The following is a 27,763-nucleotide window of genomic DNA, read 5'->3' as shown; positions in this document are numbered from 1 at the left end:
CCGCCCCCCAGCGCCCGCAAATCCTGCAGGAACTGGAACCCGCACGGCTGTCACGAGCTGAGCGCTTCTCAGGCTGTCGCCTGGGGCAGGTCTGGCCTGTTTCTTTTTCAGGTCCCAGCCCTCCGACGGCCACCCAGCAGCTTCACAATGTCACCCCATCACACGGCCAGAGCTGGCAAGGCCGCGGACGGCCGGGTTCTGTTCTAACCAAGTCCTCTGGCGGAGGGGCGGGAGGGAGGGAGCACCAGGTCACGTGCAGGAGGAAATCACCAACTCCCTGGTCACAAGCACCGGGACTTCCAAGCTCGAACCCAAGTCCTGAACTCCTGATCATCAACGGTGGCTTTCACCAGTGTTTCCAACGAGGGTCCTCCTGAAGGCGCCCTCGGGAGCCAGAGGCGGCGGGGCATGGGGAGAAGCTCCAGGAAGGGCCGGCGCTCAGGCACCAGCTCTCGATGGAGGGTGAGCAGCACAGTGCATGCTGCCTGGGAGAGGTACTATGAAGGCCACAGAGAGGGCACTCCACCTCCAGGCCAGGTACCAGGAGTCACTCGAGGGTTAAAGAGGGAGGGACAGAGCCAGAGGCTCCTTTTGGCAAGGTCCCCCTGGATTCAAAGGGAACGGACTGGAGGATTAAAGGCCAGGCCATGGTGTGGGGGCACGAGCTGGCTGCCCGCACCCTCAGCTTAGTCATGTGGGGGCACCGTGAGCAGGTGGGCGCTACGGCGGGCATCCCACACTGGCAGCACCCTATTCTCCTATCTTCCAGCAACGCCACCTCTGCCCCACCCAGCACAGGGTTCCAGCAGGGCTGCTGATCTAGGACCCACCTCCCATCCCTGCCAGGGACAGCATGCCATCTTGGCCTTCTCAAGAACCAACTGCTCAGTGACGGGCCAGTAGTGGAACATGATGGGGGGGTGGCTCAAGGTCCCCGTTTTCCATTGGATTACGAATTATAAGGCCACATCCAACACACCCGCCCAGAAGTCCAGAAGGACACGGCCGCCACACAGAGGGAACAGCAACACAAGGAGATGACCCTGGTGGTGATGAGACTGTGGACCTGAGGCCAGGCCTGCTGCCCCGGCCCACAGCTCTCCCCGCATCCTCGTCCCTTTATGCCTCAGCTGATATGAGTTAGTTCTCATCCCCTGCGACTCAATGATCTTTGAGGGCTAATGTCCAGGGAGAGAAGACGGGTGTGGGAACCAGGACAGTGGCCGCAGGGCCAGAGAAGGGATGGAATTCGGGGCTCAGCCGGGTATGGCCATGGACGGTGGTGGCAGGGGTGCTCCCGAGAGAGGGAGATGCGGAGACCCCGTGACGGAGCGAAGGAGAGCTGAGGCAGGCAGCTCAGTAACTCAGATCAGGAGAGAGCATGGGGATCCGTGTTAGCAGGCCCTGGGGACACAGGCAGGCACTAGGCACTGACGACACAACTGAGGAGAAAGGGCCAAGGACAGAGGCTCTGGAGCGGACACGTTCAAGAGGGGCTGAGGGAGGGGAGAGCTGGAGAGGGCTCCAGTGAAGCGAGGCCACGCGGGAGAGGCAGCTGGGTGCCGCAGGATGCGGATTCTAGAAGAGCGGGGTCAGCGCAAATGCAGCATGACCACGTGAGCTCCGGACCAGAAGCCATCCACTCGGTGTTCGGAGACCCCACTGGGGGGCTGCGGGCTGGCTGAGCAAGGGGGCCTCGTCCAGGAGCCCAGTGAGGACGGCCATTCTCGGTGAGAAGCAGGCCGTGTGCCCGGGAGCGTCCCCCAGCACCAGGAGGCTGCTCGCCAAGCCGCCCTCTGTGGATGGGCACCTAGCAGAGCTGAGGAGGGAGCCCACGCCGTCCGCGGTGGCGGCACTGCCCCAGGAGGGATGGCTTCAAGAAGCCAGAGACTCACTCACAAACAACGGAAGACCCACCTCATAGACGGGGCTCGAAGGCGGCCTCTCCTGTGCCGGCTGAGGAGCAGGGGACGCGGGCGGGGTCTGCTTCCCGGCTCTGGCCTGCTCCTGTGATCGACAGACACGCAGCACTCAGAACACGCCTAGGACACTCTGGGTCACCAGGCCGCCTCCGCGGCAACACGGCTCCGGCAGAAAGAGCAGAGAGGACCAAGCACGGAGACCGAACACCAGCAGGTCTTAAGGGAAGTTTGCTCTGAAGTGAAGGTCACGCAGTCAGTCAAGTATTCTCAAGAACTAGGACCTCGGTGGCCCGTAATACTCCTGCTGCCACCAAATAAGCCACAGGATTTACTCACTGTGCAGTCGGCAAGGCAACAGTACCACTACCGAGCTACAACCCCCGGCCCACCCAAACCCAACTCAGACTTTTAAAACGGACAGAATGTATTCTGCACGTAGTACGGACATGAATCTTTGGGGCTCAGAGCGAGGACTGTCATGGACAGAATACGGCCCCTAAACAAGCTGACATCCCAGGCCCCAGATGCTGTGAACACGTGACCTCACAGGGCAGAAGGGACCGCAGATGCGACGAAGTTAGGCATCTGAGATGGGAGACAATCCGGGATTATCTGGGTTGGCCCATGTCATCACGGGGTCTTACAAGAGGGGGACAGCCATGTGAGAGAGAGAGAGCAAAGCAGAGGGTGCAACGCGGACGGCCCCAGAAACTGGAGAAGGCCAGGGAACGTCGTCCTCTCCAGCCTCCAGAACGGACGCAGCCCTGCTGACCTGTTAGGACTTCTGCCCTCCAGCACTATAGACAGGAAATGAGTGTTGTTTTAAGCCACTAAACTTGTGGTCATTTGATCCAGCAGCTACAGGAACGAGTTCTGCCAGCTGGAAGGCTGGATTTTTCTCCAGGTTTCAGACGAGGAGACTGAGCTCCCGGAGAGGGTAAGTCACACACCCAGGGACGCATGCCGGCGAGGGGCAGAAGCGGAATCTGAGCCCTCTCCTCCCCACCCCCCAGGAGAGTCCCAGCACCACAAGTCACTTGGACGCACCCACAAGTACTTGAGGCAGCAGAGCACCTCCTCGAAGGGGCTGTGCCTGGGCTGGGCGGCCGGGCTGAAGGTGGGCTTGCAGAGAGACCGGGAACTGCAGAGGCACAGGGCCACGGATTCGTCTATGAATCACTTCTAGAAACATGTCTCCAGGCCACGGGCTCTAGGACAGCCCCTCTCAAAGGTGGCAGGGTATAGGCAGACTCCTTCCCAGAGGCGGGCTTCCAGGATCTGAGAGTCAGGCGTACGGGACCCAAGTCAAACTCTCCTCGCCTGCCAGGAGGGAGCACTCAGAAGACATGTGCTGTCGGGGAGCCGAGTGCTCCAGCGCCCTTCCACAGCCCAGGGGGTTCTGCTGGGAGCAGTACTGTGCCGACGGAGACTCGCTCTCACTGGGGAGGAGGAAGAGAGCAGACGGGTGGCAGGGGCTGGGGACAGAGAAGGACAACACACCCGAAGGGACAGCAGGAGAACCTCAAAAGGAGAGAGGTTAGGTGACGATGATCAAAAGTTTTCTTCTTCTCAAGCAGCCCATCCCGTCTGCATCTTGTGGATGCTGAGGCGACTTAGATGGCAGGGGTCAAACTTCTAAGGCAAAAAATGAGGAGGGCACTATTTGAAAAGAAGACCAAGATAGCAGGAAAAAATGCCTTGTAGTCTGTGAGCGTGTGTTCTGCAATGAAAGAAAGCTAACTTACAAGCAGCTTACTAAAAACTTGAAGGAGACATGTCTAAAAGTTTTCCAGCAATTAAGGAATAGTAAATGGTAACCGTAAAACTTGCTCTTATTCCGACTTCGCCGCACGTGGTAAGACAGCAGGGCTTATTTAACTCACGTCCTCCGCGTCGGCATTTTCTGTCTATTGCATGTTAATTTCCTCGACTATCCACGTTCTCAACATTCCCCCCCATGATTTCGGGCAGAACGTCCACAGAGTTAAACACACCTTTACGGTTTATCAATGTTGCATGCATGACTTCAGACTCTACCTCGTCACTACCCCAAAAAGAGTCATGATGAGTGTCTCCACCCCCATTTCATGGACCAGAACATGAGGCACAGAACAGCGAGCTCATCTGTCACGGGTCGCCCAGTTGGTAGGCGAGAACGTAAGGACCTGAGCCTTCAGACACCAGCCCCCCTAGGACAGGTTGAGGGAGGAGGAGCCCACCCCTCCGGCTCACCTCCCAGGCTCCCGCTCCTACCTTCTCTGGTGGGAAACACTACAAACACTCACAGGAAAAGGCAGCAGACCCAGGCTGCAGACCCCTGGACTAGAAGAGGCCCTCACACGAGCAATCACCTGAAAGGACAGACTGCGGCAGCCTGGACCAGGCCCAAGGAGGAGAAGGAGCGAAGGAGAGAGTGCCTACTCCAGCTCACGCACAGGCGCTACAACACATCCCTCGGGTCACAGCCAGGGCCGACCGCGTCCAGGGGCACCAGCGAGCGTGTCTGAGCAGCAGGTGCCACAGGACCCTCCCAGAACGCGGTTCCAGCAGCGAGAAGGGCCCTCGCACACGTGCAGTTAACCCAGCTCTACTTTGGGAGGCACCCACCAAAGCAGATCCCCACGGCCGGAGAGCACAACACGCAGTGTGGGAAAGCTGCCTCTGACCCTCTGCAGGAATAAAGAGGATCTTCCCTCAAAAGGCAAGTCAATTTCTTTCCTGAAAATACACAGGAACGACTCTGCTCCCCATTCAGCTCCATCTCTCCACTCATGCTCCATCTGCTCCTGGTGCACATTCTGCCAACTACCCTTTTTTTTGAGGAAGATTAGCCCTGAGCTAACATCGGCCACCAATCCTCCTCGTTTTGCTGAGGAAGACTGGCCCTGAGCGCACATCCGTGCCCATCTTCCTCCACTTTATATGTGGGACGCCTGCCACAGCATGGCTTGCCAAGTGGTGCCATGTCTGCACCCGGGATCTGAACCAGCAAACCCCGGGCTGCCGAAGCAGAACGTGCGAACTCAACTGCTGTGCTACTGGGCCAGCCCCCCAACTACCCTTTGCCCTGAGCATTTTCCTGGGACAACCAAAGAGCGTGGAATTTCCTCCTGGAAAAACCACAGTGCCGGTAGGGGGTCCGCCAGGACTCACCTGCTTCGACAGGGACAGTCTTCTGATACGTGGAGGCCACCTTGGCGACATCCTCAAAGGTTGAAGCATTCTACCGAGACAGGAAAGGAACATCAGGAAGGCACTGTTCTCTGCTCCTCACACCCCGTGACGGCTGCCACCTCACCCAGACGGCAAAGCCTGCCCTCGACCTTCCCAAAGAGCCCACCGGGGAGCCCAAAGCTTTCGTATCTCCTTCTCTGTTCTGCAAGTTAACTGAGGCATGAAAAGGGTTACGACACACACTTGCTGGTGACGACATGGGTCAGCGTGAGAAGAAAAAGTACACGCGTGAGGAGGGATGGACAGGCGGAGCACAGAGGATTTCTAGGGTAGTGAAAATACTCTGTAGGGCAGTGCAAGGGGGACACATGTCCTTACGCACGTGTGCAAAGCCACAGAACGTCCAGCACCAAGAGTGGACGCTAAAGTCAACCGTGGACTCTGGTGACGACGACCTGTCAGCGCAGGCTCGCGGACTGTACCCAACGTCCCAGCTGGCGGAGGATGCTGATGGTGGCGGAGGTTGTGCGTGGTGGGGGCGGGGGGCATATGGGAAATCTCTGTACCATCCTCTCAAATTTGCTAAAACTGCTCCAAAAAAAAAGAGCAGGAAAAAACCCAAAAGCATATCTACACCTGCGCAATCAGAAACCAGGTGCGGGTTCTGCACTAGCCCTCGCCCCGGGAGAGGACACAGTGCCGCAAGCCTCGCCTGGCCTGACCGTCCACATCCCCCACAAGCGTGAGTACGGGGGCCCAATTCTGTCAGACGACACTTTGAGCGACAGCTGCTCCTTCAAGGCTGATGCTGACGCAGACACTGATGCAGACAGGCTCTGGGAACCACGGGCCATCCTCAGTTTCTTCGTGAGCAACCACTTCCCAGTGACACACCTGGGGCGTGGGACAGTCACTGCCTTCCTGACACAAATCAAGGGAGCAGGGCCCCGAGGACGTGGACCTGAAGTTAGCGGGCACTGTCTGAGGGTGACTGTGAGTGGCAGCTCCCTCCCGTCCAGGCACAGGCTGAGCCCTGCGCGGAGCCGCACTCACGGGCCAGGCCCCCACCCTCCCCCAGAGCCCCGTTCTCCCTCCACAGCCACCCCGCTCGGCCAGAGCACAGCTGTCCGCCCACCCGTCTGCCATGCCCAGCCACAGCCAGCCTGAGAGCCCGGCGCCCGGGCCACCCTGGCCCCCCTGCCCCACTCTCCGAGTGCGACCGCTCAGCTGCCCTGACCAAGCGCTCTCCCTTCCCAGACCACCCGCCCACCAGACCGGGCCTCTGCCACCTCTCTCCAGAACAATCTCTTCTCACACTCACTCCCTGCCCTGCCCCCCACCTCCGGATGTCCCATCAGGCTCCTGCCTGCCCTGTGGCTTCAGGGGTAGGGGCGTCAGCACCCTCCCCATGGGCCCCTCCTGTCGCCCCCATCTGCCCAGCCCAGCCAGTTCTCCAGCACGCTGCCCAGAGCCAGTTCTCTGCCGTCACCTGGGGGCTTCCAGCAAACACGGCCCCCAACCTCTCATTCTCACTTGCAGCGTCCCCACCACACCGCGCCCGACCTCCTCCACAGCACGCCCCCATCACCAAGACCCGCTTGCCGACTAGAAGCTTCTCCCTCTCACCGCCCTCCTCTACGCGGCGCCTGCTCCTCCCTCCCCTCGGTCCAGCCTGGCAACTCAAGGTCACGACCTCTCCCAGGTCCCACCTGCTGGACACCCCTCAACCCGTTTCCATCCCCTATAGGGACTTCACACCCGAATCCCTCCACACGCAGCTCACTGGGACCCCGCGCAGCTCCCTCACCTTCCTAAGCCTCAGGCCGCCAACCGCACAACACGGACGCCGTCACACCACCAACAGGAACCACAGTCACCGTCAGACACAGGCTCACCCAACCTCTGCGCCAAGCCACCATGCTGCCTCGGTCGCAGGCCCCCTAGTCAGCCTCTACCGTCCACGGCTGCGTCTCAGTGACCCCACATTCTCCACCAGCACCACCTCACGGTCTCCCTCCACATGCCTGTCTACGGCCTGGGCTCCCCTACACGTTCTGGTCTCTTCCATCTTAAACAGAACCATCCCCTCGGCTGACCGCTGCCCAGCTCACAGGACCACAGTGGGCGGAGCGGGCCCAAGCTTGCCGACTCTACGACTGACCCTCCCCACACGGTGCGGGTCCCTGCAGGCCAGCTTCCCCCAACCTGCCCCCCAACACCCACAACAATGCCCTCACCAGGACTCCCGGGGCTACCACGTTGCTCGCCCAGACGTCGCCCCCACCAGCAGCACTGCTGGGCACAGGTGACCCCCCTGCCCCAAAGCTGTTTACCCTCAGACCAGCACCACCAGACCCTGTGGGCTCCCCCCACCTTGCTGGGTGCACTTCCCAGTCTCCTCTACCAGCCTGACTGCTGCCATCCCCAGGTGTGTCCCTGGGCCCGCTCACCACTCTGCAGGCTCTCCTCGCCTCCGACTTGACCCCGGCTCCGTCCACATCTGTGCAGTGGCCGTCTGCCTCTGGTCCAGCCGCACTCTCGTCCACCTGCCCTGCTGGGTAGCCCACCCCGGACACACCCACAGCCGACTCAGCTACCCACCCCTGCTCCTCCCAGGCGCCCCAGCTCAGCAGAGGCCCACCGCCCACCTGGGGCAGTCCTGCCTGCCCCTGCCAGCCCTTAAAGCCGGGGGCTTTACCTCCCGCCTCGCTGAGGTCAGTGCCGCTCTCCCTCTGCCACGAGCCCCTGCCCGAGCCAGCACCGCACCCTGCTCACACCGCTGAAGCCACCTCCTAACTAGGGCCACAGCCTCGCTGCTTCTCCGCAATCCACTTCCACACTGTGACCAGGGTCTTCTCAACACAGATCCCGTTTGTGTCACTTGCCTGCCAAACCCTTCGAGGGCCACTCAGGACTCATCTGATGAAGAACGAAACCTGAAGTACGTAGTCTGCAGGGCTCCCCGAGATGGTCCCTCCCAGCTCCTCACCCCTCGGCCCTCCTCTGCAGTGAGACCCTAACAGTCTTTGCGGCGTCACCCCCACCCCCGCACACACGCTATGCCCCTGCTCTCCAGGCTCCTGGCCCATCTTCCCGGCATGCTCCACCCGTCAAAGCTGAGCCCAGCCTCTCACTTCCCCAGGACCCTTCTGGCCCCTCAGCCTGAGCCCTGGGCCTGCCACATGCTCCCAGGGCCCATGCGTGGTCACGTGGTGGAGCCCCTGGGTGACGGCCTCTGTGTGGTCAGCTGTGAGCCTGACAGCAGCAGAACTCCGTGAGGACTGGCCCTGCTCTCCTTGACCACAGGCCGGGCACAGGACCAGGCAGGACGGCCTCCGTCTTTGCTCAGGAGATACAAGCCACACGTGTCCTCGTGTGGACAACTCCACACCTGCTCTAAGTGTAGACTCTGCTATGGCTGGACCGTACGCTAGAAAAACTGCCGTCTGATACACTTAAGACTGACTCTCAGAGATCCGACACCGTGTGACAAAGTCCCCAGTGAGAAACAAGCGTGTTCCCCGGGACACCCGTGGGAGGCGGTGCTGTGGGCAGGACCTGCCTCTAGACGGTCCCTGTCCCGTGGACCTTCCACCATGAACCATGATACAGATGTTCTAGACCCACGCGCTCCCAGAGCCGCCGCCGCCACGCGTGCCTACTGAGCTCCTGACATGGACAGTGTGACCAAGGAGCTCAATTTCCAGCCGGTTTACCGCTAACTACTTTGGATTCAAACAGCCACACGTCCTCAAGGGTCTCGTGTTGGCCCCAGAGCCTAATGCCTGGCTTCCAAAGGTGGCCCCGCCACTTGCTGCTATGCTGTGGCCAAGCACTGAGCCTGCCTGGCCAGGGACCCCCAAATGCAAAAGGGGACAGGGACAGTCTCTCCCCCACAGCACGACCATGTGGGGTACCGGAGAGGATGTCCGTGACCGGTAGACGAGGCCTGGCATACAGGTCAGCAATCGGCACCATCAGTGATGACACGTGCCCGACTTAAACGTTCGTGCTTCTGAAAACCTGAGCCACACCCCACCCCAGACCATCCACGGAGCCGTGCGCTGACACACCAAGAGCTCCACGAATTCCCGGACCTCCTAAATTCCCGAACACGGCAGCAGAAGACACTCAGGCCTGGATCTGGAATCCTTACCTTGTCCATCCGGTCCTTCTGGACCCCGTACTTTCCGCCGAATCCTTTGGAATAGTCTGCAAAGTGGCACAACACAACACTTACACTTAGGCTGAGGACCAGCGAGGTGCCCGGGGCAGAGGCATGCAAACAGATCCAGAAACAGCCCAAGAAGACGCACCCCGAGCAGAAAGAGACCAGAACCGCACCCCACGCGGTCCTCACTTGCAAGCTGAGTTGGTTTCTACCCGTGGTGTTCAGCACACAGGCGGGGGAGAAGCAGAAAAGGGGTGTGCGCATGCGCCCCGCGCTCTCCTGAGGGACAGAGGGTGCCGTGTGGGCTGGCAGGCAGTGAGCCGAGGGCCCAGCACAGGCGCGGGGCAGCGTGCCACTCCAACAGCACAGTCCTCCACCTGGCACCGCTCCCTCCCTACTAGGACTAGGCAGAGGCTCGAGGCAGCTGTTTTCTTGCTTTTTAAAAGAAAAAAAAAAATTCCATGGGGAAATTCTACCAGCCAACTCTTAGGACGTAGCAACACAGATCTCCGTGACAGTCACACCGTCACACGGCCTTAAGGCCACGCAGAGCCAAGGCCATCTCCGCGCAGGCTGCCGGATCAGCACCGGATCAGCTGCGTCCGCCGTCCCTCGCCTGAACACGGCCGTGTGTTCCCAACCAGGGGACGGAGCCTACGCTCTGCCCTGGCAAGGAGGACCGTCCTTGTCTTCCGCTCGTGTGTCCAGGTTCTAACGGCTAAGTCCGAATTTGGACAGCAATTAAATAACTGCTCTAAGGAGAAATGTGTTCACCGTGTGGACTCCCAACAGATACACCTAGAAATTTCCTGTGTCTTCTTAGCTTCCTGTACATACCGTTTAGCTCTGTGTGGGGAAGTTATACGTAGGTGGTGTCGTCAAAAAAACCAAAACAAACGAAAAACACCTCCCACTCCTGGTCAAAAAAACACCACCACGATGAAACAGAGACCACACAGAACACGGCTGCCCCTGCCCCTGCCCCCCGGTGACCCACGCCTCTGGCTGAACTAAACATGGTTCTCCCCGTCTCAGAGGCAGTCAGGTGGCTTACTCAGTAGGTAAGTCACGGTCAACAGCAAGAGCTCCAGCAGAAGGCTGCTGGGAGACCAGGGACACCCCGCTCCAGGATGGAGCCACGTTATGGGTTTAGGGCAACACACCCTGCAAACTACGGCCATGTCTTGCCAAGCACAAACCCCATGGTGCCAGGGAACAAGTGAATGGGGGTGGGAGGAGTGCAGGCGACCATGGCTCCAGCATACACCTGGGTTTCAACGCCCGAGTGCCCCTTGAGGGCACAGAGGGTGCTGGCAAGGCTGAGGCTGGAAGTCTGTGCTAGAAGTGGCCGCACTGGAGGGGAGGCGGGGGCGGGGGGTGGTGAGCAACGGTGCCTTGCTGGGACTCGTGCTTGGCCAGCCTCTCCTTGTAATCAAACCCCACAGCACAGGAGTCCTGCCTCTCGGGCTGAACACCAAATCTGCCTCCGAAACCAGTCTTATAACCTGGAAATCCCACAACAGTGAAGAAAACCGAGAGAGGAAACACAGTTCGGTTAGAATCGTGGGAGCATGGGCAAGAATCAAGTACATCGTTTAGAGAAAGGAAAAGCTCTGCCAGGCTCAGGGGCTGCAGAGCCAGCTCGCAGGCTCAGCAACAGTCAAAACTGGGCTCAAAGGTTAGAGGGCAAACTCAAACTCTTAACACTCCAGCCAAGATCAGAGACCGGGTTAGGAACTGTATTTCAAGTAATTCGGGAAAGCCACTCCATGCTTTGAGGTTTCTTTCTAGGTCCTACCCACGCTGCAGACAAGAGAACGCATCTCTGCGCATGTGAAGAAAGAGACACGTTATACACGAGGTTACTGCACGGCAACGCGTACCAGCCCCACCTCCATCTGTGCTGGCTGAAAGGACGGGGTGAGTCTGGGGCTCACTCAGAGGTCTCCCGTCCCCACGTGCTACTTTCCCAGGGACATGGTTCTGTCGTGGAAAGCACACACTCCCGGGCAGAGAGGAGGCATCCCCTTCCACAGCCTACAGCACGCTTTATCAGCACCAATTCATGGACTGGATCGCTGTCGGCCCTCTGGCCGCCCGCTGAGGGCAGAAAACAGCATTCCCAGAGCTGCTGCAGGCAGTGACCGGCGCTCCAGAAGCCCAGTGACATGGGGCCTTCTCGCGGGAGCCCTCCCGTGGGAGGGGACGGGGGTTCCTCACTCCTCTAGCTGAAGGGCTGTCTCAAATCACGGGAGGGCTACGACTACCTCCCACACTGAAGACACAACACCACTGCTACAGAGACACGGCAAAAACACGGCACAGTGACGGACCTGGGAAGGGAAATAAACTCGGGAAACGATCCCAAGTAGGAGATTCAAAATGAAGGTACCTTTTTGGGATTCGTGCAGCTGCAATTTCTCCTGGTGATCCCGGCCAAGAGCACATTTGTCTTGTCTGTCTGTCTGCACACCAAATTTTCCTCCAAACCCTTTCACGTAGTCTAATGGATTAGAAAAAGGACACAAACTGGTATTAACGGATAGCCCGGGCAACAGAGAGAAAACATGTTTTTCAACGCACGTCAATACACACAATTCGCTCAATTCATCCCTTCTCTCTCAGATCTTCGGTAAAACTTTAGGTAACACTCATCAAGAGGCCCTCCTCATACAGCGTCTGGAAACTGACCCCATCTGTAATCCCAGCGTTCCGAATAAACGCAGACGGGACCCCACAGAAGCAGCGCCAAGCGATGCAGCTTAAGCAGCAACCGGAGCCCCACAGTCCCACCACTTACACACGCGACACTATTAGCACAAGCGGCACTGCTGGGGTGTCAGAGCCAAAACAACTGGCAAGAGTCGATCTCTCATGTAACAGCTGTGTTTCTGCTTTGCTGTTTTAAAGCTGGCTGCTTAACTGAGAGATGTCCGTATTAAGGGCTGCTGGTTACGCTCCGTCTCTGCCTGCTGCTCTGGTTACCACCCATCCCGTTAACGGTCACCGGCTGGAGAGCTGGTAAGATGCAGGCACCTGTCTGGGACTCGTGCTTCTCCGTTTTGCCTTGATACTCAAAGCCGACGGCACTTTTATCCACCTTGTCCTTGTCGATACCGTACTTGCCACCGAAGCCTTCGGAGTAATCTAAAAACAAGGAAAGCAGTTTACAGGCCAGCAACACAACCAGCGAGCAAGCTGTGGATTCCAGCAGGCTTCAAGAAAGTACTTTTAACACTCAATTAAAAAAAATATAAACCAAAAATCTTTTAGGCTCACTATAAGATCACTGATACAGAAAATATCTAAAAGTCTTGCTCATATGTAATAACAGGACTAGGAAGAGTCCTATAAAGACAGCAGATTTATAACTGCAGCATCTTTCCTTCATTCCAAAAGACAGCATGGAGTAACAGTTTATTACAAAGCTTCTGGATCAGCACGAGCCGAGCAGCCGGCTTTTAATGGGTCCCTCTGCTTCATGGACCAGCACAAGGAGAGGCATGCAGGGGTGCCTGCAAAGACAGGATAAACCTGGAACGCCCTCCAGAAACACACGCCCTCCAGAAACGCCAGTGGAATGGTTCCCTCTGCACTAAAGGAGGAGTCCATCGTGGGCACGTCAACGCACGAGCGCGCGGAGCAAACCCCTTCCGCAAAGGCCTGGGGCTGCCGAGGAGCCTGCCTGCCCAGGCACTTGGGGCTGTGCCCCCGACCTCCCAGAGTGGCATTTCCTCTGCCCCAGAGGCCTCTTGGGGAGAAAGTCAGTGCAGACTGCAAGGCATCCAGCAGCAGGTCCTGAGGTACTGGGTGCGCGTGGGGCAGAGGAGCACAGGTCTGCTCCAAGGAGGGAGGGAGAGAAGGCAGTGACAGCGACCCCGTGCCGCAGGCCACCTGCTGTAACGGAAGTGACGCCTGCGGCAAAGGGACACTGGGCTGGCCCACGGCCAGCTCCTCGCAGAAACGCCAAGCCAGTGGGGTTTCCAGTGCTGGGTTTTGGTTTTGTTCTTTAAAGAATCCTGGGATTTTTTTTAAATATGTGAGCTCTCAGTTTTTATATGTTGGCAATCATTTTAAAAAATCTAAATGTACAGGCCAAACAAAACAATGAGGAGAACCAACCGTTTGTGGCCTCTGCAGGAGGGACTGAATCTAACGCCCTCCACCTACAGCCCTCGCTGGGTGACGGCAGTAAGTGACCCGCGAGGCCGCCACAGCAAAGGAAGCCAGCACGGCTTCTGAGGACAATCTGGCAATCTATCGAAATTTTAATTCAGTGTTCTCTGACCCAATTATATTTCTAGGAATTTACTCTTGAATAACCACTTACGTACATAAGACACAGGGAGAAGAATACTCATGCAGTCGACTTTTAACATCGAAAATTGAAAACAACCTAACTTGTACATTCCACAGAGGAATGGTTACGTAGACTATGGGATCTTCCCACCACAAGGACTGAGCAGTCACCAAAAACGCGACAGACCCCTACGCTGACCTGAACGGAACAACAACGGCCAAACGTTTGAGTTAAAAAACCGTGTAACTATAACGTGACCCGCCGTACACAGGGGAAACGCCCCAGTGCGCATGTCTGTAAGCGTGTGGGAAGCAGCGGCGAGGGGGCAGGCCACGCGGTGGACCGGCTGCGGGGCGCCGCCCGGGCGGACCTTTCTGCGACTCGTGCTTCTCCGTCTTGCCCTGGTAGTCGAAGCCCACGGCGCTCTTGTCCACCCGGTCGGCCTGCACGCCATACTTGCCGCCGAAGCCGCTGGAGTAGTCTGTGGAGACACGCAGCAGTCGGCATGGGAGCAGATAGGAGCTAACCCGGCGCTTGGTTGAACCAGAACAGAAACGACTCGCGGTGTGACTCAGCAAGAGATCAAGCACACATTCTAAAACACACGAGCCACCCACTATCACCCACGCGTGACGCTCGACTCAGTCTACAGCGTCCCTTTCACCTGTTAGGGGCACTTCGTTCCTGATGGCAGACGTGAACTGCGTTCCCACCTCGGAAGTTCACCGTTCAGACACTTTCTGAGCACCGACTGCACGGCAGCGAGCAAAGGTCTGAATCACCACTTACATACACTCAAAAGTGTTTCAAGAATAAGTCTAACAAGATGCTTCCACTACAAGTCAGCTGTGGGGCGGGAACGGGGTGGGGGTAACTTCCAGTTCCTGGGGGGCAGAGGATCAAAACCAACTCTGCATCCCTTTGGCTCCTTCTTCCAGCGGGTCTGAAAGTTGCCTCTAGGACTCTGCCCGGCTCCCTGAGCATCTGGGAGCACTTTTCCAACCAGAGGAGAGTCAGGACTGCGCCAGGGGCTCAGCCGCGCTCAGCCACGGGCAGGGGGGCCCACCGACCCACAGCCCTGGGATCTCAGCCCTCGCCAGCCGCCAGCCGGCGCCCGGCTGAATCCCGCGGTCAGGGCCTGGGGGATTAGCCAGGCAGAGCGCCGCGGGGCCCAGGCAGCCCCGCGCCAAGCGGAGCGCCCGGGGAGGGCGCACTCAGTGGGGATGCCGCCAGCGCTGCGATCAGAGGGAAACGGAACCCCCCCCATCCCACCCCCGCCCCCAGGCCCGACACGTCCACAGACCGCGGGCGGAGGAAGCCCCGCACCCGCTCCAGGGAGGCCGCCCGCGGAGATCGAGTTCCTGGTGCCACACTCAGGCGATTCCAACAGCGGAACCAAAAACCCAGAAGCACCTTTCTGCTGATTTCCAACACAGCCAGAAGAGGGATGGCTCCAAATTTAGAGCCTCTCGGCCGTCTGCAGCTGCGCGTGTCGCTGCATTTCCAGTGACCTGATTGCTAAACCTCCCTGTAGGTGCGGGCCGGGCCGCAGGAGCCGCGGCTGCGACGGCCCCGCCCGGGCGCCAGGGAGACCCCGGCCCCTCTCGGTCCTTCCCCGCAGGGCCCCACTCCTACCTCGCCCCGCATGGACCCAAACCCCTCCCCGTCGGCCCTCCATCCCCTTCCCCTAAACCCCAGGGCCCTGATCCCGTCGCCCCCGATCCCGGACCCCTCCCCGCAGGGCCCCTCTCCTACCTCGCCCCGCTTGGACCCCAGCCCCTTCCCCTCGGCCCTCCACGCCCCTCCCCTAAACCCCCGGGCCCTGAGCCCCTCCCCCCGGATCACACCCCCTCCCAGCATGGCCTCTCTCGCACCTCGCCCCCCTCCGACCCTCGGCCCCTCCGCTCTCTCTTCTCCTAGCCCCCGGGTCCCGGGCACCCTCTCAGACCCCAGACCCCCTCCCCGTCTGGCCCTCTCCTCCCCTTCCTCCCTGCAGCCCCGGCCCCTCTCCTTCGGACCCCTAAACCTCAGAACTGCCCCTTCCTCCCCGACACCAGGCCCTCCCCACCGCTCGGCGCCCCGCCCCTCACCCCGCGGCCCCCCGGCCCCCACCCCTCGGCCCCCGGCCCCGGCTCCCCCGCCTGGGGAAGCCTCGCCCGCGCTCCCCCCGCGGCCGACCCGAAACCGCGAGCGGAAGAGCGGCTAGACCGCTGCGGCCGCCGCTTCCTTCCCTTTTCGGGGCCCGGGGGCGCCCCAGGAGCGCCGCGGAGGGGCCGGCCCGCCCCGCCCGGCGGAAGCCGCGCTCGCTCACCGCCGCCTGGCTCCGTCCGGACCCACTCGACTCCGACTCCGGCTCCGGCCCCGGCCCCGGCCCCTGCCGCTCCGCGCCCGCCGCTCCCAGGCGCCCTGCTCCACTTCCGGTTCCTCGGGTGGGGGCGGGGCCTCATCCGGGTCCCGACGAGGCCCCGCCCCTCCCCGGCACGTCGCGCCCCTCGCCCGGCCGCCTCCCTCGCGCGCGTGCGCGGGCAGCGCGGGCCGAGCTCCGCCGGGGTGCGAGCCTGCAAAGCACGCGTGGAAACAGTCTGTTCCTACACGCAGAGTCAATGTACGGAGCGAAGGCTCCAGAAGGAGGTTTCTTTTCTCTTTTTTGAGAAAGATTAGCCCTGAGCTAACATCTGCCACAAATCCTCCTCTTTTTGCTGAGGAAGACTGGCCCTGAGCTCACATCCGTGCCCGTCTTCCTCTACTTTATATGTGGGATGCTTGCCACAGCATGGCATGCCAAGCGGTGCCATGTCCGCACCCGGGATCCGAACCAGCAAACCCCAGGCCTCCGAAGCAGAACGTGCGAACTTAACTGCTGCGCCACCGGGCCGGCCCCCAGAAGGCGGTTTCTTGACTGAGTGGGAAGAATGAGGGGTTTGTAGGCTTAATGAGGAAGTCAGAACTGGAAGGAGGGGAACTAACACTGGGGAGGCAGCCTGCGGGCCACGTGGCTTCTGCCCCTCAGGAGAGTGTGTGGCCCAGACCAGCTGGCCACATAGCGATTGTGGATACAAGGTAATCCTTTTAATACAGGATGGTTCATTTTTCCCTGGAAACAGCTTTATGAGTTGAAAATTATTTTTAAGAGCATCTTATTGAGATGTAATTTGCATAAGATATAATACACTCGTGTACAATTCTGTGGTTTTTAATATAGTCACAGGGTGGTGTAACCATCACCACGACCTAATTTTAGAACATTTTCATCCCCCCCCAAAGAAGCCCACCTTGTTAGCAGTCAACCCCTGTGCCCCGCTCCCCCACCCCCCGCCCCCTCAAGCAGCCACTCATTACTTTCTCTCTGTGAGGTGGGTATTGTTGCTTCCGTTTCCCAGATGAGGACAGCCAGAGCTCACTGGGGCTTTCAGCGGGAGGGTGGCGTGAGCCGTTTCTGACACCCAGATCCATCCAGCCTCTCTATGGAGAACAGACTGCTTCAGAGTCACATCCGGCGAAAAGGCAAAAGGCGGCGCCCGTCTCCCCTTTGACACACCGTGTCAGGAGAGTGTGTGGCAGAGACTGGCTGGCCAAGTAGCATGACAGATACAACGTCAAATTTGGAAAGCGAAAAGGTTTAGCCGTGCTCAAAAACAAGTTGAATGTCTCTGTGGACCGGAAGTGAATAGAAATGTGACGTGGGGAGCTGAGGCTGTAGGCCTGCTGGGCCCGGGGCGCCCACCCTGGTCCAAGGAGCCGAAAAGGCAAATGCAGTGAGGACAACCTGCCCAGCCCACACAGGACCCCAGCGGGCCAGCCGCTGTGGCATCCACACCACCACGCAGGGCGGGATAACTCGGTGTGGCAGAGAGTGGATCCCCTGCCCTCCTTCTGGACTCACTGGGCCTCTGGCTGCCCAGCTCCACATCTTCCAGCTTCTCTAGGTGACGGGTGCGGCCACATAGCCAGGATCTCACAATGGAACATCAGAGAGGAGGATATGCACCGCTTTCTGGCCCGTAAAAACGCCCGCACGGCTTCCCCCTTACCATAGGTTGGGATGACGGCAAAGATGGATCCGTGCCCGTTGCTGCTGAGACAAATTACAACCAAGGTTGTGGCTGAAAAAATGCAGATACTTACAGTTCTGGAGGCCGGAAGTCTGAAATCAGTTTCGTTGGGCCAAAGTCAAGGCCAAAGAGGGACCCCAAGGAAGAGCCTGCTGCCCCTTCCAGCTTCTGAAGGCCACCTGTACCTGCATTCCGTGCCTCGGGGCCTCTTGCTCGAGTCACTGAGACTCAGGCTTGTGTTGTCACATCTACTTCCTCTCTGTGGTGGAATCTCTCACTGCCTCCCTGTTGTGGGGACCTTGTGATCACACTCAGGACCCAACCGGATAATCCAGGAGAATCTCCAGAGTCCCTTTTTCCATATAAGGTAATATTCACGTGTTCTGATGATTGCCGAATGGACATTCTCGGGGGCCGTTATTCAGCCAGCCACATTAAGGTGACAGGTAGACCTTGGAAGCCATGTGCTGGAGACGGCAGAGCCCCCACTAGCCTGGGTCCCTGCGAGACTGAACGGAACAGATCTTCCTTACCATCCCCTCCTCCTCCTCTGTCTGACCGGGAACATACACCCTGGCCTGTTGCATGAGATGGAAATGAAATCCTGTGTTTAAGACATGATCTGCGCAGTCAATTTGTTACAGGTGTCTGGCCCACCCCAATACAGAGAGCTTGGAGGCGAGTGCAGAACAGGAAGACGGGCAGGGCCCCACACCGAGGGAGGAAGAGAAAAAGCAAAACAAAACACTTCCCACTTGTTATAAACCAATGTTGCCGCAATTAAAAAAAATAAAGTAGGGGCTGGCCCCGTGGCCGAGTGGTTAAGTTCTCACGCTCCCCTGCAGGCGGCCCAGCGTTTCGTTGGTTCGAATCCTGGGTGCGGACATGGCACTGCTCATCAAACCACGCTGAGGCAGTGTCCCACATGCCACAACTAGAAGGACCCACAACGAAAAATATACAAATATGCACTGGGGGGGGTCTTTGGGGAGAAAAAGGAAAAAAAAAATCTTTTTTAAAAAAATAAAGTAAAAAATATTTTAAGAAACACTTCCCACTTAAAAGGGAAAAGAGTTAGAGGGAGAAAACTCCCCAGGCTCTTGCTCTCTGGAGTCACGTTTACCATGGAATTATTCCCCTGCTAATTTTTCATGCCCCACTTTGCCATGTCCCTTCTAATTCAATTCCACACTTCCTCATGGTCCTACTATGATCTCATGATTATAGCTTTTCTTTTAATGAACTTGGAATCATTTGTGGTGGAAAGGACCTAGTGATCATCTGTTTCAATACCATTAATTTCCAGGTGGGGACTAGAAGCCAGTGGATCTAAGAGATTTGCCCAAGATGACACAGCTGGCTGGTAATATAACCTGACAACAGTAAATTAGATATGTGGACACTTTTACAAAGCACTTTCATTTTAGACAAATACATACATGCACTTTCTCAAATACCTAACCTGAATCAATCATCTCAGCAGTCCTATGAGGCATACATGGCGTGATTTACTATGCATAAGTGAGGAAATCACAGCAAAAAGGAATACAATAAAACTAATTCATGATAGAGCCATGACTTATTGTGGTTAATACCATGGGCATTGGTGTCAGCCAATCTGGGTGGAATTCCAGCTTTCCATTTATTGGTTGTGTGACCTTGAGCAAATTAACCTCTCCAAGCCTAAGTATATATCACCTATTAAATGGGGCTAATAATAGTAGCTACTTCATACAGCAGTTTTTCATAGAATCAAATCAGATAATGCTCATAAAGCACTTAGCCTGTGAGGTACACAGCATGCCTCCCATTAATAGCAGGTTTAATTTGTGTGTTCTGAATTGGAGTTCTTTACAACATATTATGCTGCATTACTAATCCTTCATTAAAAAATATCTGTTTAAGATCATTCTCACAAACGTTTCTTGTCTTTTTTTTTTTTTTTTTTGGTGGAGATCATCTACCCTGCCATTACTAGGGAAACAGAGATGTTTTAGGAAGGTCTCATTCTTGGTTTGCTCTATTTCAGTTAATATTAATTCTAGAGAGAGAGTGGTGGGTGGGGCAATGAGTTAATTATTTAATTTAACTCTTCCTAATAGGTTAGTAGTCAGATATTCCCACAAGTAAGAACTGTAATAGATTAATCTTTTAAATTGAACAGATTCTTAAGATGTTTTTAAAAATATAACACCAAAAGTATAGAATTAGGGCACCCATTCAAACCATGGAGAGCATGTTTCTGGTCAATAAGAAGCATCTATGCTCCACAAATTAAATTTTGTGAGACTTAAGATGAATTGTGGCTACTCTGGGAAGAACATGGAAGACCTCAATATGCTCAAAGCTTCTATCTGTAAAATGTGGATAATTTCTCAACTGCCAACTTCATATGGTAATAGAAAAAAATCACATCCATGCAATTTAACTATATGAAGTGTAGAGTATTGTATAAATACTAATGTAATATATGTGAAGCTTACTATTTAAATTCTCCTCTAGGGGCCAGCCCTCTGGCCGAGTGGTTAAGTTTGTGCACTCCGATGTGGCAGCCCAGGCTTTTGCTGGTTTGGATCCTGGGCATGGACGTGGCACCACTCATCAGGCCACGTTGAGGTGGCGTCCCATGTGCCACAACTGGAAGGACCCACAACTGAAATATACAACTATGTACTGGGGGGATTTGGGGAAAAAAGCAGAAAGAATAAAATATAGATTGGCAACAGTTGTTAGCTTAGGTTCCAATCTTTAAAAAAGTAAAAAGTAAAAAAATTCTCCTCTAAAAGTATATGTCCATTTAAATGTTCTTTAAATTCTCTTAGTTGGACTCGAGTCTACATCATACCCCCAAGTAAACTGGCTTTGCTGCTCCCTGGTCAAACTTAAGGTCCAGGAATATTTGGGAGACTCAGATCTCTGGGACTCAGATCCTGTCTCCCTAGACACACCATGACAGCCTGCATTTCTGAGGTCTTGCATGGTCTCTGGTAAGCTACCATAGAGCAGGCTACAGGCCAACTATGACCAGAAGTTGATGACTTTGACTTCTTTCTAGCCTCTGAGAATCTCTCTAACTCTTGACCTTATTGTGCCCCTTCTTTCTACCATTCCTTTCACCCATACCTTTTTCAAAATTCGCTTCACAAGGAGGCTCAATGAGTAAGATGGAAGGAACAAGCTTATTTGGGAATAAAGCCAGATCAATCTTTCTTCTTCTCCTCTCCTGTCATATTTTATCTTTCTCTGTCTTTCCTTCAGTCTTTCTATCTTTCTCTTTCTGTGTCCCTCCCTCTCATACTCACTCTCTCTCCCTCTTTGAGGTGGAGATTAAAAGTACTCACTTTAAAATAATTTTTAAGTTTCACAACTTGATTTTATACATTATTTTATTTTATTGAAATACATATAAAAGCTTAACAGTTGAAAATGAATAAAAGACATTTTAAAAATCATAGGAGAAAGACTGTGTGGATTCCTAGGTTCTTGTCTATCTCTGCATATAATGTCTATCAGAACCTCTGTTCTCAAAATATGGGGTTTACCTACATGGGTATAATCCTGGGAACAAACCTTTTAAACTAGATTCAATGTTCATAACACTGCCTCAAACTGATCGCTTGGTAGTGTGAGCTAAATATGATGGCACCAGGAATCAAGAGGTGAGTTTTTCACTTCTCTCTATCTAGCTGTTGTATGACCTACAAAAAGTTCTTACATGTTCTTATCTCTATTTTCCTTATAGGGGAAATAACACCTGCCCAAATATTGTTTTTATGGAGATAAATGTGTTACTCTCTTTGTCATCCTCTTGAGGGCCTCTTTGATCTCCTTGTTCCTGAAACTATAGATAACGGGGTTTAACATGGGGATTAGGATAACATAGAACACTGACAGCACCTTGTTTTGCTTCTTGGAGTGGCTAGAGTTAGGATGCAGGTACATAAAGAGGCTTGTGCTATAGAAGATTGTCACAACTACTAGGTGGGAGGCACAGGTATTGAAGACCTTGGCACTACCTTTGATGGAAGATAGTTTCAGGATGGAAGCTACAGTGATTGCATGAGATAAGATGATTACCAAGAAGGAACCAAACCCAACAAGAATAGATTCGAGAGACAGAATCATTTGGCTGATGTAGGAATCAGAACAAGACAAAGAAATAATCTGGGTTACATCACAGTAGAAATTTGGAATGATATTGGGCCCACAGTAGTAGAGACGAAAGCAAGAAACTGTTTGAACTAAGCTACCAAGGAAACCACTCCCATAGGCCCCAGCAATCAACTTATGACAGAGGCCAGGAGCCATGATGCTCGAGTACTGCAGAGGCCTACCGATACCAACAAATCTGTCATAGGCCATGGTGGCCAAGATGCAGCATTCAGCCTGACCCATCCAGCACCCAATAAAATACTGGGTGGCACAGGCAATGAAGGAAATGTTTTTTTCATCTTTTAAGAAGTCTGAAAGCATTCTTGGGCTATTTGAAGAAGAATAACAGATGTCTAAAAATGATAGGAAACTGAGAAAAAAGTACATAGGCGTGTGCAGGTGGGAGTTCATCCTGATTACGATGATAAGACCCAGGTTCCAGATTAGAGTCATAAGGTAGATCCCTAGAAAGACTGGGAATAGTACACGCTGCACCTCTTTTTCATCTGAAAGTCCCAGGAGAACAAACGTGGACACAGAAGTCTCATTTCTATTCCTTTCCATGGACATGGTTAGTGTCATCTACTGACAAAAAGATGACAGATGGAAATTATTTCATTCTCAAAAAACAAAAACAAGTATTCTTCGTCTTTTTCCAGTCATGCAGCTGACTAAATATACAACTTAAATCATCATGTTGAGTTAATCTGTCTTCCACGCATGATTACTAAACTTAAATGAACAATTCCCTTCAATAAACATTCTCATTCTCTTTGGGGACAAAAGACAGTAAATTGGCATTATGAGTACATTATCCTCTGAAATGTCTTAATTTCATGTTTTAACTTCCTAGAATTCACAAATATATGAGAATCAGAAATAGACAAAACTGGTGAAAACTGCTATCTCTCGATATGGTGAAACGAAAATTCTCCTCACACATGGCTCTGATGTTAATCAGTGCTTGAAGAAGTCCCTGAATCATGAGGCTTCATACACCAAATGAGGATGCTGGAGTACATGTCTTTTAAAATCTCCTTCGGGGGCGAGCCCTAGAGGCCTAGCGGTTACGTTCAGTGCCCTTCACTTAGGGTACCTGGGTTTGAATCCTAGACACTGACCTACACCATTCTTCTGTTAGAGGCCATGCTGTGGTACAGCCCACATAAAAAGAAAAAAAGGGGAAATATTGGAAATGGATGTTAGCTCAAGGCAAATCTTCCTCAGAAAATAAATAAATAAATAAATAGAATCTTTGGAACCAAGATTCCACTAAACTGTAATCAGGGAGGGTGGACTATCTTGTAACTGCCTTTCTGTTTTCATAAAACCATCTGAGATCTAAAAATAATGCCATAGAATAGTGGGAAGAGTCAGAGACAAGATATAGTTTGGAAATGGATGTGAGTTGAACAACTTAATGATTCTAGGAAAGCACCTGAGAAGTTAGATAAGATAAGTTTGAAAGAGCCATTATGCTCCTTTCTTTGCAGGTGCAGCTTTTTCTTTCTTCAAATCAGAGATACTTATAAGTTAAATTATCTAAGACAGCGACTCTTGATCTTCTTTGAGTCAGTGATACATTTGAAAATCTGTTACAAAGTCTGAACCCTGTACCCAGGAAACTGCAACCACTTATCACCTCTGCATATGGTTTTATTGGATTCTCTGTCACCCTCAAGTCTATTCATGGTTCCTAGATTCAAGACTTCTGTAGAAGTAGAGTGATTTGAACTCATGTAAGGATGAGGATGCTTAGGCAAGGGATATGGGGATTAGAAAACTGAGGCAGGATTTCTGGAAGTCCTTTCTCTTTTTCTCCTTGGAGCCAGTCCAGAGAAGTTAAGCACTAAGTCTTCAGGCCAAACAGTAAATAACCAAAATAATATTTTTGCATAAGACACTGCATGCCCTCTTCAAGATGCAATAGCTGTCATCTCTTCAGGTGGTCATTAGAACATCTCCAGCACAAGTATATTTTTATTCAGATGAACTCAAACTAGAAAGAAAATCATGGGAAGCCATGAAACCTAGAAAATATATGTCACATGTAGCTGAGAGTTTTGTGTTTGCGTAAAGTAGAAGTCTTGGAGATTCCCCTGGAGAAAGACTGCAACATTAGTGGAATAAACTATGTCTATAAACTACAAATACCTGTCAGTATTAGCCATCCAGAATGACTTTCTTTTCGCCAATCATTTCCCAGCCTTCTAGGACCAAAAATGAACAATATGAGAAAATCCCCATTGAAGCATAAGGCTGTAGTCTGAGAAGTGAGGCAGACGGGTTCATTTCCCAAAATTAGATCTGTCTTTGCTTCATGGTGAACTCTTTTGAAAAGTATTCTGAAGGAAGGAAGTTACTAATTAGAAAATAAATGCAAGATTTGAGATCAATGTGGAAGGAAAAATGGGAGCAGACAGAATGTGTACAGTCATGTGCCACGTAACAACATTTCAGTCACCAACAGACCGCATAAATGATGGTGATCCTGTAAGACTAGTACCATATAGCATAGGTGTGTAGTAGGTATACCAAGTAGGTTTGTGGAGGTACAGTCTATGATGTTCAGACAAAAACGAAATTGACTAATGATTCATTGCTCAATGTTTCCCCACAATTAAGTGATGCATGAGTGTATTGATCGTGCCAGACTTAGGTGTGGTTCTGTCCACAGTGAGACTGAATAGAAAGAGAATTTTGTGAGAACAGAGCAGAAAACTGCATTCTTCATCATCATCGCAGTCATCATCTTAACCAACAATCATGACAACAAAAAGATTGATTTTACATCTACGATATATTCTGTTCATCTTCTACTCACGGAGGTATTCACAGCTTCCTCTAATGTCCATTCATTCAATAAGGTAAACTTAAGCCTGATGTGCTATCTATCAAACACAGGTAATATTCTGAAATTGTCTTTATATTTCTAGTATATGCCTCTGGAACCACAATTAAATGTCTGTCATTGAATCTTCTTGCTCTACCCTCCACTTCACTCAAACATCCATTATTTGTATTTCTCTCCTGTGTTCTGTTTAATTTTTACAGATCTCTCTTCCAGATAATTTATTCTATCATAAGTTTTGCTAACTGGTTGTTTAATGCATCTGTTTAATTTCACATTTCAGTGATAATATTTTGTTTTCTCTCTAAAGGTTTCATTTTGTTCTTTTCCTGAGTGGTCATCTTTGATAGTCTCTTATTCTTTCATCATACTTTCCATAGCATCCATTATTTAAACATATTAAACATATTTATTTCTTATTAATATCTAATAATTTAACTACATAGTTTTGCAAATCTGATTTTATAGTTTGATGTTATAGCTGACTCTTAGCAAGGTATCTTGTATTTTTGTCTGCTTAGTGATTTTTTTTTATCTTAATTTAGCATTTAAAAAAAATTTATCTGTGGGAATCACTGAGGCTTGAGTTTAAAATGTCTTCCTTCAGAAATGCTTTATATTATTTCTGTCAGATACCTTAGGGGCAACACCAACACAGAATCCCTTTAAACAAAAATTTTGACTTGGTGTCTTTTGGTGTCACAATAGTCAAAGATATAAGCTGCATATCTACATGAGTAAGTGTATGAGATTAAAAATTATCAGAGGAAGGAGGAATGTTAGCATCTTAGCAGTAAAAGACAGTCCTTCTTTTTGTCCCACTTTTGTAAGAATGAATTAGACATCCATTCTTGAGCAAAAACATCTTGTGGGAGTTGTGGTATCCAGGGCCATAGACCAAGGGACCCAGGAAAAATCTTGCCTACCTGTGTATCCCATAATAGTCAAACAGACCTCAGAATGGGCTGCAGAGCCAGCAGGAGTCAGTGAACCTACCTAAGTCCATCTGGGTTATGATCAGGTAAAGTCTGGAGAGTGCTGTCTTTGGCAGACACCCATGAATGAGAGAGACTTTGTGGAACCCCAGCCTTCTTGAGAGTGGAGTACAGTGAACTATTGGAACAGAAAAGCAGCATGAGTTGGTCACAGTGGGGAAGGTGAGAGGAGCATTCCAAGGACCACTCATTCAAGGCAACAATGCACAGTCTGAAATATTCAACGGTGGTGAACTATGCCACAGGGGAAAAGAACAGTGAGTGAGTGCCCAGCCGCTTCAGTAGTGTTGGACACAGCTGGAGAAATCTGTGTCTCTAAAAAGAACCTAGCGCACTGAGACAGGTAGTTGGTGATGGAGGGAGGGGGAAGATCAGGAAATAAACAAATGATAATAACAAAAGACATTAAATGAGCATAGTTCCTGCCTACTGCACTCAGGATTTCAGCTGAAATCCTCCGTGAGCCTCCAGGAGTACCTCACCCAAGAATCTCCCCCCGAGATCAGTGGGAACCACAAGGCCCCAGTGCCAAACCCACACCTCTCCCCACTCTGCAACTGGCTTCTTGTGAATATTTCTAAGGGAAGCAGTGACAACAAAGCTGGTAAACTGGGTGGTCTCAGAAAAATAAACCTGGGTCTACGGCAAGAGAGAAAACACAAACATGAGCTATAGCACTAGCTTTGAGAAAACAAATAAGAGGTTTCCAGTAGCCATCCTTGTGAATTGTAACGAGGAAGACACAATAGCCTAAAAATTCTGCCAACCATGGTAGCAAGCAGAGTGGAGCACATTCACCCATATAAAGTCAGAGAAAATCTCAGATATAACACCACCAGTGACGGTAAACCCCATAGGAAGGCAATTAGTAAAGATTTTAGGAAGTCTTTTTTAATTCAAATGTAAAAGCAGCAACCAAAACCTACAAGAAATATGAAATATCAAGGAAATATGTTGTCACCTAAAGATGACCATAATCTCCAATTTCAGAAGTTTAAAGGTACATAATTTTGTGACCAAGCTAATAAAGAATTCAAAACAGCTTTTTGAAGAATCTCAATGAACTACAAGGTAACTAAAAAGACAATAATGAGGTTAGGAGAAAAAAATGAACAAAATGATATATATACACACACACACACATATATATATATATGTACTAAATAAACCAAAACTACAAAAAAGAAACAATTTCTGGCACTGAAGAATTCAATGAATGAAATGAAAAATGCAATAAAGAGCATTTGCAGTAAAGAAAACTGAAGACAAATAAGTGAGCTAGAAGACAAGAAGTTTGAAATAACCCAGTCAGAGCAAGGCAAAGAAAAAAAGAAAGACAATAGAGCAAAGAAAGCCTATACAATCTATGGGATTTCATCAAAACAAAATTAAAAGAATTGAAGTTTGAAAGGAAAAAAGAGGAAGAAGGCAGATGAAAATTTATTTAGGGAATAATACTACAGACTTCTCAAACCCGGAGACACTTGAACAGCCAAGCTCACAAAGCTTATAGACCACCCAATTATTTCATGCCAAAAGACTTTCTCCAAGACATATTATAATTAAACTTTTAAAAATCAAAGATAAACACAAAATCCCAAAAGCAACTAGGGAAAAATGATGGTAACCTACAGAGGAACCCCCATTAAGTTACCAGGAGTTTTCTCAGCCACATCCCACAGACCAAGACAAAGTGAAATGACATACTTAGTGTTGAAAGAATAAACTGCCAGTCAAGAATACTCTATCAGGCAAAGTTATACTTCATATATGAAGGGAAAGTAAAGAGTTTCCCAGAAAAACAAAAGCTGAGATTGTTCATCACCACTACATCTTCCTTCTAAAAACTGCTGAAAGGAGTTTTTTGAGCTGAAATGAAAAGACACTAATCAGCAACATGAAAACATACAAAAGAATACAGCACAGTGATAAAGGTAAATATAAAGGCAGACTGAAAAGACTAATTCTGTAATAGGATGGTGTGCTAACCACTAAATTGTAGTATAAAGACTAAAAGTGAGGAGTATTATATAATTATAGCTACTATAATTTGTTAAAGAATACAGAATATAAAAAGAGGCAAAAATAACATAACAATGTAAAACAGAAGAGTAGAAGGGTCCAGTTTTTGTAGAAAATGGAAGTC

The 27,763-nt window shown here is 51.9% G+C and overlaps 3 protein-coding genes across 14 annotated transcripts in view; all 3 read right to left on the bottom strand.

Annotated features, from left to right (window-relative positions):
- LOC138916649 (liprin-alpha-1-like) overlaps nucleotides 1-5,645 on the bottom strand; it is a 102,166-nt gene extending 96,521 nt beyond the window's left edge. For 6 of the 10 annotated variants that reach the window (XR_011423953.1, XR_011423952.1, XM_070229681.1 and 3 more), the window contains exons 1-2: nucleotides 5,479-5,645; nucleotides 5,076-5,145 (exon numbers count right to left, since the gene is read on the bottom strand). Coding sequence is in view for 4 of the 10 variants with exons in the window: in XM_070229681.1 (XP_070085782.1) it covers nucleotides 5,076-5,145; nucleotides 5,479-5,645 (237 nt within the window). In the remaining 6 variants the exon portion in view is untranslated. Of the gene's footprint in view, nucleotides 1-1,917; nucleotides 2,008-2,969; nucleotides 3,362-3,422; nucleotides 3,558-5,075; nucleotides 5,205-5,478 lie in introns of those variants that run through there. The other 4 variants (XM_070229686.1, XM_070229689.1, XM_070229688.1 and 1 more) reach the window with 3 other exon arrangements.
- LOC138916651 (src substrate cortactin-like) lies at nucleotides 5,565-16,029 on the bottom strand. Of its 3 annotated transcripts, XM_070229695.1 has the most exons (6): nucleotides 15,879-16,029; nucleotides 13,938-14,048; nucleotides 12,304-12,414; nucleotides 11,660-11,770; nucleotides 9,253-9,308; nucleotides 5,565-5,684 (listed from the first exon to the last, which is right to left on the bottom strand). In XM_070229695.1, exons 1-6 carry the CDS (start codon nucleotides 16,012-16,014, stop codon nucleotides 5,679-5,681), a joined length of 531 nt encoding a protein of 176 aa, XP_070085796.1. In that variant the 5' UTR covers nucleotides 16,015-16,029; the 3' UTR covers nucleotides 5,565-5,678. The 3 variants fall into 3 exon arrangements, with proteins under 3 accessions (XP_070085796.1, XP_070085794.1, XP_070085795.1); XM_070229693.1 differs by lacking the exon at nucleotides 5,565-5,684 and having other exon boundaries at nucleotides 8,919-9,308; XM_070229694.1 differs by lacking the exons at nucleotides 5,565-5,684; nucleotides 9,253-9,308 and adding an exon at nucleotides 10,454-10,772.
- A 5,390-nt stretch (nucleotides 16,030-21,419) lies between these two features.
- OR5BB17 (olfactory receptor family 5 subfamily BB member 17) lies at nucleotides 21,420-22,353 on the bottom strand. Its single transcript, NM_001391801.1, is given in 2 exon segments — nucleotides 21,420-21,471; nucleotides 21,473-22,353. Coding segments are annotated over 2 exon segments (933 nt in total).
- Nucleotides 22,354-27,763: the final 5,410 nt, after the last annotated feature.

The sequence above is a fragment of the Equus caballus genome, chromosome 12, assembly GCF_041296265.1.
Source record: "Equus caballus isolate H_3958 breed thoroughbred chromosome 12, TB-T2T, whole genome shotgun sequence".
In the NCBI taxonomy this organism is placed as follows: Eukaryota; Metazoa; Chordata; class Mammalia; order Perissodactyla; family Equidae; genus Equus; species Equus caballus.
Note: the sequence above shows the minus strand (reverse complement) of the source record. Positions and strands in the feature narration are given on the sequence as shown.

Excerpts from the sequence above, each read along its gene's own strand:
- LOC138916651 (XM_070229693.1), bottom strand. The coding sequence starts at position 16,014 with ATGAGGCCCCGCCCCCACCCGAGGAACCGGAAGTGGAGCAGGGCGCCT. Across the intron at positions 14,049-15,878 it reads CCGGACGGAGCCAGGCGGCG|ACTACTCCAGCGGCTTCGGC; the intron begins GTGAGCGAGCGC and ends GTGTCTCCACAG. Across the intron at positions 11,771-12,303 it reads GAAGCACGAGTCCCAGACAG|ACTACGTGAAAGGGTTTGGA; the intron begins GTGCCTGCATCT and ends CTAATCCATTAG.